Here is a 12,093-nt window from a genome sequence, read left to right as displayed (position 1 = left end):
CCAATGAAAATCCGGTTTGTTGGTGCTGGCATTAGCAATGTGTGGTATTTTTTTTTAAACTGAAGCATACAGTTGCTATGGCAACATACAATAAAATTAATAAACAACCACACTATTTTTAATTAGAAAATCCCTAGCTGAGTTTAAAAACCAGAACAAAATACAGACAAACTGAACTGTCCTGAACATTGCCTGGGTAGTCACTAGGGTTGCCAATTTGGGTTGGATGTATTCCTGGAAATTTCATCACATGACATAATCTTTAATTAAAGATTAATCTTGAATCCCTGGAGACTCTAGGGCAATCCTGGAAGGTGTCAACCCCCTGTCAGTCACTGGTGACCATGAGCAGCGGCACACATTGGTAGCCGGGTACCGCGGTGATGAGCGAGCTGGACATACAGTGGGAGCCCAGGGAGTGGCGGGGTCCATGGGGTGGGAGCCGAGGGGACGGCAGGGGCCCGGCTAGCGGGACATTTTAAAAACAAAATCTCTTCAGAGACGGGGAAGATTTTCGGCTTCACCCACGAGCCACTCGGTGGGGGCCGGGGCTCCCGGCGCTGCCCCCCGCTCCCGCAGCCACCCGGGGCCGAGGGCTCAGCGGGGGCCGCGGAAGCCGCCGGGCAAGGCTGAGAGGCACCGCGCACGGGACCGCCCCGCTACTCACCTGGGCCGCCGCCGCGGGGCCCCTCCCGGCGCTGCAGGGAGGGGAGGAGCGGGTGCCTGTCGGGGCCGCCCCCAGTGCATTGTGGGAGTCGCCCCACTCCGCTCAGTTCTGCGCGCGCGGGAGATGTGCGGGGCGGAACTACCTTTCCCAGAAGACAGCGGCTTACGACGGCCCCGCCTCCGCGCTCAGCGAGATGCATGGCGGGAAATGGTGTTCCGCGCGCCTCTGCGGGCAGGACTGCAATTCCCGGCGTGCCCCGCGCCGCGCTGGACCCCCCTCCCCGGAAGTGTGTGGCTGGGGCGGGAGCTCTCAGTGGAACTTGTCCGGGGTGTTTCCTGGAGACGGGGGAAGTGAGGAGCCGGAGCTGCCGCCGCCACTGGGAGCCGCATCACCCCCGCCCCTAGTGTGACTGATCTACCATGAGACCCGCCATCTTCCTGCCCCCGCCTGACCCCGGCTGCGTCCTCCTGATCTTGGTGAGTGACCGGCCCAGCCGCCCCCCCTGCGAGCCCGGCGCTGCGCCTCCCGCCGCCCCTGCGAGCCCGGCGCTGCCCCGCTCTCACCGGCCTGCGCGGCGGCGGCGGCTGCCGCAGGGGGCACTGGCTCCTAGTCAGTGTCCGGGATGGGCTGGGAGCTGAGGCGGGGGTGGGGTGGGACGGAGCTAAGGGAGGGGGCGGGCGGCAGGTGTCCCGGCTAGTGTGTGACTAGTTTCCCATAGTGAGTCCTGGGCTCCCCTCCGCGCTTCCTCGTGTAGTTTCAGGCACATCTTGCCTGTCTGCGCGGGGGGGAGGGGTGTCACTGGGCGGGGGCACCAGCTGGCTGCTGCGGGCTCGGTTTATCGGGGCGGGTACTCTGGGTGGCGCCCTCCCTCATTGGGGCGAGCTGTGGTGCTGCTCTCGCCCCTTGACACCCCCATGGAAGCTCCGGGCCGTGTGTGTGCGGTGCCGTGCGGGGTGCTTGGCTCGCAGCGCCGCCGCATGTGGTGCCCGGAGGGGGCTAGCGGCGGCTCGGGAGCAGCTCCCCGGTTGGCGGACTTCTCTGTTGTGGCTCAGCCTGATAGGCTGCGAACCCGGAACGAGTCGGTCACGCCGGCTGTAGGGCGGGGCAGCGGCTTGGGCGGGGAGCGTACCCCGGGCAGCAGGGTCCTCTCCATCGAGGAGCATCGCTTACCGGCTCCTGTACCCGCTTTACAAATACCAGAGCGAGTCCCAGCAGATCTCAAAAGCGGGGGGAATGAACATTTCCCTGATCTGAGTAAAAAAGAAACTAATCTAATGGGGAGCCTGCAGTTTCTTCATTTGTAATAATCCTAGACCTTAGTGACAATAGAAAAGAGAGCTCTGAAAAATGTCTTTGTGTTGACGGTTTCCCTTCAGATTCTCATTGTCAGGTGTTTTTAAAATTATACATTTATTAGAATCCTTGTTGCTGTGTTAAAACAGCAGATTTTCTAGTGGAGCAAATGTAAAGTATACTTCTAGCATTTCATTCAAATTGACAGTGAAAGTGTTTCACTTTCTGTTTCTCATGAGCATATGTGGAGTCTTAATATTTGCAACCCACTTTTGAAAACGCACTGAGTACAAAAGCCTGTATTTATAAATAGCAACAAGGCTTCTGTAACTAATGCTGAAAAACATAACTGAATGATCTCATACTGTCAATTCAATTTTTGTAGTATCTGTCTTTGGGTATGCTATTGAAACGTTTTTTTAAATTAATACCTCATTAATACATGATTAAATTACCTTGTGTAAAATTTGCACTCTGCTTTATATGAACTTGAAATGATCACTGATATGGACATTTTATACTAAAAGGTTTTTAGCCATCCTTTTCTAGATAGTTTGACTTATTTGTTAACTTGTTTCCACTCTGCTTCCAGAGTGGGCCACATTCTGTTCGCTTTATTGCCTAAGTAATTCATTTAGATACATGGGACTTGTGTGAGTAAGATTAATAGGATTTGGGCCAAGGGTACTAATTTATTTAACTGCTTTATTTTAAACTTTTAGTTAAGAGGAGCCTGGTTTGAAAAATATATTGTGAGAGTACAAATGGGCATAAATTCACATATTTACATATATTTACAAATTAGTTGGATCCCTTTGATTCCTGGCAGTTTGCCAACGTGACTTTTTATATTTTATGCTACTCTCAGGCAGCTACATTTGAGCCTAACCTAACTGACAATGTTCCTCTAATTTAGTGTTACGGCTGAAAGTTTAAGGGTTTGGGCATATACAAAATTATGGCATGTACAGCAATTGTAATCGGTATTCCTTTTGTATAAGTTACGTATACTACTGTATATGCTGATAAATTTGTCTTAGTTTACAAGTACAATGTAACTAAGTTCCAGTTGCTGTGAGAATAATTGTTACTTCCCTGATTATTTGCTTAACTGTATCCCACTGCGTAGTGGATTTCTTGTTGCTTTCAAATACCAAAGCACGCTGTCATGCACTGAAAAGCACAAATATATCTAGAGTTGATGTTTTTGTTGTACAAGGATTCAAATAAATAAATGCTTACAAACCTTGATACCTCATTTAAAACTTGGTGAAAGATATCATGGTATTTGTGCATGAAACATTTACTGTTTTGTTTCCAGTATTCAGTTATTTCCTAGATTGCAAGGCCAGAAGAGACCATTGTGATCATCTAGTCTGACCTCTACCGGCCATAGAACTTGCCCAAAATCATTCCCAAAGCAGATCTTTTAGAAAAATATCCAGTCTTGATTTAAACATTGTCAGTGATGCAATTGTCATTTGCTAGATGGCCTATATTTTTAGAGGGAACAGCGCTGTTTGAAAGAAGAACCCCACAGTTTGGGGACTGCTGGACTAGCACAACAGGGTCCTGGCCCGTGACAAGGGTGCCTAAGTACCACAGTAATACAAATAATAAAAATAACTTATAACACTTAATAGAAATGCTAATAACATGAGTAGAAAAGAACTCAGTGCCATTTTGGAATATGAAATACAGGATTTGAGCATACTTCATCTCAGGCTCTAATTGTGAATTGGTTCACTATATTTCAAATAGTTGGTATCCAAAAATACTCTGCATTTAAATAAAAACCCCTCCATGTAGCACCATGATACAAAGACTTTGGTTAAATTATTATAAGTGTTTTACCATCCATATCAGAATCCAGGTATAAAAAATTTAATAACTGTTTATGGCTGCATATAGTTTACTGCTTATACAAAGAGTTCAAATCCTGTATTTTTATTACAATGATACAATAGCTTTAGTTGCATGTATATGAACATTGTTCAACTATGGTTATTGGAACTCTTACATATAACAAAAGAATCAAGCTTTTGTTGTTGCAGGAACTCAGTAGAAATTGGGAAATACAAGGTTGAAAAACAATGCGTATAAGTTAAAAGAAAGTTTTATTCCTTAGTTATTAGTGCAGTCTACATGTATGCAGATTTCATGCAGATAGCCTTATTTTTGTGTGTTGATGTTTCAAAAAATGAGTAAGTAATGAGATCAAGAACTTCCATATATTTTAGCTGAAAATCTCTTCATAAATAGATCATCTACTGCAACTTTTCATGTATGTGATTAAAAAGTAACTAGGTATGCGTGTGTGAGGGAAACAGAACAAAGTTGCAGTGCTTGATATTATCAGGGTAATACCCCAAATTTCATATCAAACTTCGTCCTGTGTTGAAAAAGATCACTACACTTACCTGTTTGAGTCAGGTCATTTGCCATCATGTCTTTTAATAGGCAGAGATGATTATAATGTAGGGTATAGCAATATCCCCACGGAAATAGATTTCTGAAGTGTGCCTGCTTAGCACTATGTCATGAAAAGAAAATCAGTCAAACTTTAGTAACATTTTTGCATATCATTTTTATTCTGTCTTCACCTACTAAAATATGCTACAAACTCTTCATGTGGGAAAAACATGTCCTTTATTGTTCATATCCGCTATTTCCAGGATTCTGCACACAGCAAACTTTTGGGATTGTTTTTTGTGTTGGTGTACAAGACCCTTTCTATGCCTATGGTTTTGATAGTTTCCAAAAGGTGCTAGATGCTGCACAGACATGTAGAACATATGATCTCCAAGGGGGAAAAAGACAGGGTAAGTACCGTATATACTCGATCATAAGCCAGTTCGTTTATAAGCTGCCCTCCCCCACCCCCCATGATGGATAAGTAAAAATGGAAAAAATGTTATGACCCATTCATAAGCCATCCCTATAATTCAGGGGTTGGCAAACTTTGGCTCCCAGGCCATCAGGATAAGCCACTGGCAAGCCGAGATGGTTTGTTTACCTCGAGCGTCCGCAAGCACAGAGGTAAACCTAAGTATACAAAGCGTCCCAGCGCACCAGGTGCTTACTCTGAGGGGCCGGGACAGCAACTGGTGGGGAAATTTTTTGCAGGGGAGTAGCTGTGGATCAGGGGAGTAACCCCTGTGACCACCCCCCACATAACCCCAACCCTAGCCCGGGACTTCCACACTCTCCCCATCCCATCCCTTCCTACCTTATCTGGGGAGGGCCGGGGAGGATGTCTCTGGCGCGGCCGCAGCCTGTTCCGCCAGGCCGGGCGGCGCGGCCGCAGCCTGTTCCGCCGGGCCGGGCGGCGCGGCCGCAGCCTGTTCCGCCGGGCCGGGCGGCGCGGCCGCAGCCTGTTCCGCCGGGCCGGGCGGCGCGGCCGCAGCCTGTTCCGCCGGGCCGGGCGGCGCGGCCGCAGCCTGCCAGCCCCGGAGCTGCAGCTGCTTCTGAGGCTTGAGGGAGAGCAGCGTGGCCAGAAGCGGAGATTCTCTGGCCCCACCTCTTCCCTTCTGTCTCTGCTGGCTGTGCTGCCTCTCCTTGTGCCCTCTGTTGGGGGGAGGGGCTGTGTCCCACCTCTCCCTCTCTATACCCGTTCATAAGCCAACCCCCTTCTCTGTTGCTTCCCTTTTTTACTAAAAAAATTTGGCTTATGAATGAGTATATACGGTAAGTGGAAATCAATCTGGGCAATGCTAGCCACATGGATTGTTAGTTCTCTTTGCTAAGTATTTTTTGTTATAAAAACTTAATTTGAGGTCTTTGAGGGACCATTCAAGGTGAAAGTGGGGAAAAAAGGGGAATACAGGTGTCAGAGAGGAGAATAGATAAAAGTAGGAAGAAACTGACCAAATAAAAAAATTCTTGTTTAAAATAGTTGGAAACTTTTTGAAAAAGTATTTTTCCTGTGGTTTACCTTTTTTTTTTTTTCCTTCTAAGAAGTTGCTGATTCTTAAAACTCAGCTCATTTTCTCAGTAGTGAATAGCTTTAATTTTTAGATGGATATCATGTAATGTTGTCACTTGTTCATTGTATGGTTTCATGTCACTGACTGTACACAGTGTCTTACTTTATGCCTCTGCGCTCCTCCCTGTAAGTTAATACAAGTAACTAATATCAGATCCTATTCTTTGCTGATATTGGCCTTATACTCTGATTTTTAAGTTCACGTTCTCCAGTGGATCTTTCAGTGTGCAGCTTACATATTGAAGCATTCGTAGGTGTTGAGGATAATGGCTTTAAAACATGCATCGGACAGTGAACTACCAAAGAGTTTCCAGTTCAGCTTTAAATTGAAACAGATCTTGATTGAGTTTGAGGTTTTGTCCTCCTTTAGGCCTGGTGTCACAAATCAGTCCATGGTTGGAAGCCCTCTATATATTGAATGATGCATTTCATTTTGTCATAATGACTCAAAACAAACAAGCAGTAAATTGCCTGATGTTTCTCTGGAAGTTTGAATATAACAATGTGAAGCAGTTTTTTGGAATGATTTAGTACAAAGTAGGACTGAGTGGACTTGTAGGCTCTAAAGTTTTATATTGTTTTGTTTTTGAGTGTAGTTATGTAACAAAATACATTTATAAGTTGCACTTTCATGATAAAGAGATTGCACTACAGTAATTGTATGAGGTGAATTGAAAAATACTATGTCTTTTGTTTATCATTTTTACAGCACAAATATTTGTAATAAAAAAGAATAATATAAAGTGAGCACTGTACACTTTGTATTCTGTGTTGTAATTGAAATAGATATATTTGAAAATGTAGAAAAACATCAAAAATATTTATTAAATTTCAATTTGTATTCTGTTGTTTAACAGTGCGATGAAAAGTGCAATTAATCGCGATTAATTTTTTTAATCATGATTCCTTTTTTTTAGTTAATCGCGTGAGTTAACTGTGATTAATCGACAGCCCTAGTTGTAACATGCTGTTTCATATCTCCCCCTTTTTTTGAGGGATGCTACTACTGAGGAATGGACTGACCATGAAAGCTAAGAGACATTCATATCATTCCAATTTAAAATACTTACATGTAAAACTCCCCACAGAGGTATGATTTTCCCTGACCGTATTCCCCAGATGAGCCTGCTGAACTTGCAGACTTCAGTTGGTACTGAATTATGTGATGCTCTCTGGAGCCTGCCTGGTGATTCAGCCAGTGGTGATCATTGGACTCTATGCCTTGCTTCAACAGCTGGGAAAACTGTATTTAATATATTACATCATATTGGGCCTCTTGACAGCCAAGACTTACACAAAGGGTCATGGTAATTCTCAGTGAGGGTGAAATTCTGGCCCCGTTGAACTGTTGACTTCATTGGGACCAGGATTTCATCCATCAAAAGTTTTCTGTATACGCAATCTGAGTAGCTGACTGGTATTCAGGTACTGATCTCAGGTATTAGGTCTACATAATGTGGGCACTGGAGGGCTTAGTGAGTCTCCTGCTCTTCTCCCTTCCCAGGTATAGGCAGCTGTGCTTGGGTATTCAGGTGTTCCTTTTTATTGTTTTTCCTTTCTCCTGCCTTCCCCTCTTCACATTAATTTGGCTATAGTGGGAAATGTTGTCAAAGAGGAATGTCTTTGGTCTTTATAAGATACTCTGAAAGTGGTCAGAATCTGCAGGATACAGAAGTCCTCTGGAAGCTTGTTTCATAATTGAATGCTTTGTACTTGTCTCCAGCTCTCTCATGATTTGTCCTGGGTTTTGTGGGATGTGTTGTCCCGGAAGAGCAAAGCTGTCTTGGTGGATTGAAAATGGAGGAGTTGATGAGTCCTGATCCACTCTTAGAAGTTTAATCAGCAATGAAAGTGAATTAGAACACAGAGGAAATGTGCTTATGGTGACCTGAGGAGGCAGGCTGCCATATTTCACATGATCTGAAGTCTCCACATTGCTGCCACCTTAAGCCCCAAATACAGGGAGTTCCACTAATCCGATGTGGAGGTGACAAATGCATAGATCATTGTGATCAGTTGTAGGAGGAAGAGATGAGACTTCTAGCAAGCTGGAGGTGGAAGAAAGCATTTTTTTATCACTGAGGCTACCTAGTCTTCTAGGCTAAGTGCTGAGTCAGATATGAACCTGAGTCATCGCACATCTTCGAGAATTGGGGGTTGGGAGGGGAGGACTGGGCCAGATGCCCTTGTTAAAGGAGAAGATGGTAACCCAGCCAGTTCTTCAGTGTCTTCTCTTTTTGCTTAGCCTCAATTGAATCATGCCTGACTTGAGTTTGTGTTTTTGCATGTGTGGAAAAGGAGATATGCCACTGTGTTGTCAAATTGTTGGCAGTTGAGTGCCTGGCATGTTGCTACTTCTCCAAGTGGTCTCATGTAGCTATCCAGCAGGAAGAGGAATGGATTTCATTCCTTGGGGGCTCTGCAGGCAAAGATTTCTAGGGAAGAGGAAATCACTCTCTGGGTACTATTGAAAAAGAATGACTAACCATTGTAGTGCTGTGCCATCTACTCCAGCTATGTCATGTAATCAGATCAGCGGTACATCAGGGCCAGCTGTGTCAATAGCTGCAGAGAGACTGTGTCTGATTGATATATGCAAATTTGTGATCCTATAAGGATTATTTTTCTACTTTCTATATTCATTGTGCTATTAATGCTCTCAACTTCACATGTTAACTATTAAAAAACCCTTTCTTAAATCTTGGTGAAAACTCTGTCTCCACTTTTTTTTCTTTTGGGCTGATGTCTAAAATGAAATTCTCTTAAAACATTTTTATACATAAAGCTTTTTGAGTCAAATCACTTGGGATTTCAGACCAAATGAGTGAAAGACAAATTGGTTGTTTTACAAAGGTAATTAAGACAGTATGTGGTGCACAGGGTAGCAGTAAGGGGTTCTTTCTTACTAATGATCCATTAATTAGTGAAGGCAGCTCAGCAAGTGTGTGGGCCTCTTGGGGATTACCTCTGATTGACATTTAAAGCTGGTGTAGTTAAAAACAGTATAATTAAGATGGGCTAGGATTTTTTTTCATTTTCATTTGGGCTAACAAATGACAGCAATGTTAGTTAAAACCATACAAATATTTACATATGTAATCCTGTTTAAATTTTAGCTATTGGATATTCTGCATTCAAGATTTTAACCTAAAACAATATGCTGGTCAATTTATCTTGTAATAACTCTCTCTGGCTGCAGGGTTTAGCAGAAATGAATCCTATCATTCTAAAATTGATAATTCAAAGGACAAGTCCCCAAATACTGAGAAATATGTATTAAACATATGAAAATCTCTTCCGGTTGGAAAATCGTAGGTTGTCTGTTCCGTGTGTGTGTGTGTGTGTGTGTGTATTAACTTGCATGTGGAGCAAGCCTTAGGACTTAGTTTAGAAGAGATTTTTGTAATAAACCCTTTCACTTTTCAGTTATTTCGTAACTTCATGAAAAATGTCCTTTTAGGCTGTAACTTTGTATGCATAGTCTCATCCCAAAGCTGAATCTTCCTTTGAAAGTCCAAGCTAAATTGCTTCAGGTATACGGTTATGGAGCACTGTAAACTTATTTATTGTAAATCTAAGTTCATTTTTTCCCCACTTAAGAAAAATTTGGGGGCCTTTTTTATTCCCAAATAACTCAAGTGACCAAATGAGAACTTTGAGGATTATGGTCCTATCCAAATTTGGATAGGAGGATGTATATTTAATAGGACTGTCAATTAACTGCAGTTAACTCATGCAATTAACTCTTAAAAACTAATCGTGATTAAAAAAATTAATTGTGATAAATCGCAGTTTTAATCGCACTGATAAACAATAGAAAACCAATTGAAATTTAGTAAATATTTTGGATGTTTTTCCAAGAGCACGGCTCCACCCTCTCGGGAGAAGAGGAAGCAAGCCTCGACCACCCCACACAGGGAACTGAATAAAAAGAAGAGGTCCCTTGTGTGGTTGCTACCAGCGGTGCCGACAGCCCTGAGACCCAGCACTTAGAATCTCCCAGCACCTCTGGCACCAGGCACGCCACCCACAAGATGAAGGAGTTGAGACATCAAACTACCTATGTCTCCTCGGCACCAACAGCACTGACATCCTCGTCAGAACTGACACCGACCACACAGCCACCTCCGGTGTCGACACAACCCTCAGTACTTCCACTGGCACCGACAAACCTTCTGGCACTGGCAGACAGCACTGCAGTGGGGCCACCAGCACCCACTAAAGCGAAATACAAGATGCCTAAACTGTTGGCATCCAATCACAAGGCGTTGGTGCCGCACCCACTGGCACCGCAACAGTTCTTAACTCCAAAAGACATCTCTGTGGCACCAGTGCTAGAATCACCTTTACTCGGCACCAACGGTTACATTTTAACCCAACCAACTTCACGCACCAGCTGATACACATAAGAACGGCCGTAGTGGGTCAGACCAAAGGTCCATCTAGCCCAGTATCCTGTCTACTGACAGTGGCCAATGCCAGGTGCCCCAGAGGGAGTGAACCTAACAGGTAATGATCAAGGGATCTCGCTCCTGCCATCCATCTCCACCCTCTGACAAACAGAGGCTAGGGACACCATTCCTTACCCATGCTGGCTAATAGTTACACCTCCCTCCATTTTACCCTAAACCACACAGAACCCCACAGGAGGCTCCATTACACATCCTTGATGTTAGAAGAGCAATAACCTTCTATTAACAGAACAAAACCATTTCATAAATCCCCTAGACTCTTGGTCTCCACAACTGAACGATCCAAGGGTGCTGCTATATCCAAGCAACAACTTTCCAAGTGGATATCGGATTGTATCCGATCATGCTACCAAACCCAGAATAATAGAACCCCCTACCAGGATCAGGTCACATTCTGCTTGGGCCATGTCAACATCCGTGGCATTCCTGCACATCATACCTATTCCAGACATTTGCAAAGCCGCCACATGGGCGTCAGACCACACTTTTGCCAAGTACTATGCCATCAAACAGGACACCAGGGCGGATGCCATAGTAGGCCTTACTGTCCTCTCCGCTGCTATGATGCACATAACTGCAAAGTTCTCCCAACCATACTGGGTAATGCTTTACATTCACCTGGAGTGGAGCACCCACAGAGACAGCACTCGAAGAAGAAGAGGAGGTTACTCACCTTGTGCAGTAACTGAGGTTCTTCGAGATGTGTGTCCCTGTGGGTGCTCTACTACCCACCCTCCTCCCCTCTACTTTGGAGTTCAAGAAAGAGGACTCTATGGTAGAGAAGGAACTGAGCGGGTCGGGCCGTGCACACACTGAACAAACTTAAACGATGCTGCGAGACAGCAGCTGTGCATGCGCGGCCCAACCAGGCATTGCTACAGAAGATCTCCGATCAATGGCGCCGGGACGCATTGTCACCTGGAGTGGAGCACCAACAGGGGGACACATCTTGAAGAACCTCAGTTACTGCACAAGCTGAGTAACCTTCTCTTTACATGTTCTGAACGAACTCAGCTACAGGTTCAAACAGTGAAATGAATTTTGAAGTTTGCATCCAAAAGACATCATCATCAAAAATGCCAGTGTGGATTACTCGGGGCAAGACTTGGCCACCCTTTCTTCAACAGCAGCTGATTGAAGAGCCTTTTGGCATATTTAAAGATATTTGAGACATTTAATAGAAGATGCCCGTTGAGTACAACAGGTAATGTGGATGAAATTGAGTGCTGTACTAAATGATTCTGGAAAATAGCTGTTGGTACTTGTTTTGGTTTTTTTTTTTAAACTTGACAATGCTTTTCACTTTTGTCACATATATAATAAAGATGTCAGATCTTCAGCATCAACATTGAAAAGCTGCATCGTATGAGCAGCACATCCATAACACAGAAGGCATGGATACTCCTTTATCAACTTAGCCCAAGCGGTTTTCGTATTAGCCGTAATGTCAGTCACAACCTAAATAACCTTCTGGGGCCCTGATTCACTGGTTATTTTTAAAATGGTCAGCAATATGTTGCTAGTTGTGCATTGGAATTAGTAAAACATTGGTTGTGGAGTTGTTACAATGAAGTTGATGGCATCCTTTTTGATAGATGGGTCAGTATTCACAGACACTAGAGAGACACAAGGAGCTTGAGCAAGGAGAACACCAACTCTTTTTCACATCACCTGTT

The 12,093-nt window shown here is 44.4% G+C and overlaps 2 protein-coding genes across 8 annotated transcripts in view; one reads left to right on the top strand and one right to left on the bottom strand.

Annotated features, from left to right (window-relative positions):
- INVS (inversin) overlaps nucleotides 1-842 on the bottom strand; it is a 211,298-nt gene extending 210,456 nt beyond the window's left edge. For 4 of the 7 annotated variants that reach the window (XM_024099606.3, XM_005292613.5, XM_065587212.1 and 1 more), the window contains exon 1: nucleotides 668-842. The gene's annotated coding sequence lies outside the window, so the exon portion shown is untranslated. The remainder of the gene's footprint in view (nucleotides 1-667) is intronic. The other 3 variants (XM_065587215.1, XM_065587216.1, XM_024099607.3) reach the window with 2 other exon arrangements.
- Nucleotides 843-943: 101 nt separating this feature from the next.
- Nucleotides 944-12,093, top strand: part of ERP44 (endoplasmic reticulum protein 44) — a 116,223-nt gene continuing 105,073 nt past the window's right edge. Inside the window, exon 1 of the mRNA XM_005292617.3 lies at nucleotides 944-1,143. Within this exon, the coding sequence (XP_005292674.3) occupies nucleotides 1,087-1,143 (57 nt within the window). The 5' untranslated portion in view covers nucleotides 944-1,086. The remainder of the gene's footprint in view (nucleotides 1,144-12,093) is intronic.

Source organism: Chrysemys picta, chromosome 2 (genome assembly GCF_011386835.1).
Source record: "Chrysemys picta bellii isolate R12L10 chromosome 2, ASM1138683v2, whole genome shotgun sequence".
Lineage (NCBI taxonomy): Eukaryota > Metazoa > Chordata > Testudines > Emydidae > Chrysemys > Chrysemys picta.
The sequence above is the reverse complement of the archived record's forward strand: the minus strand, read 5'-3'. Positions and strand labels throughout refer to the sequence as shown.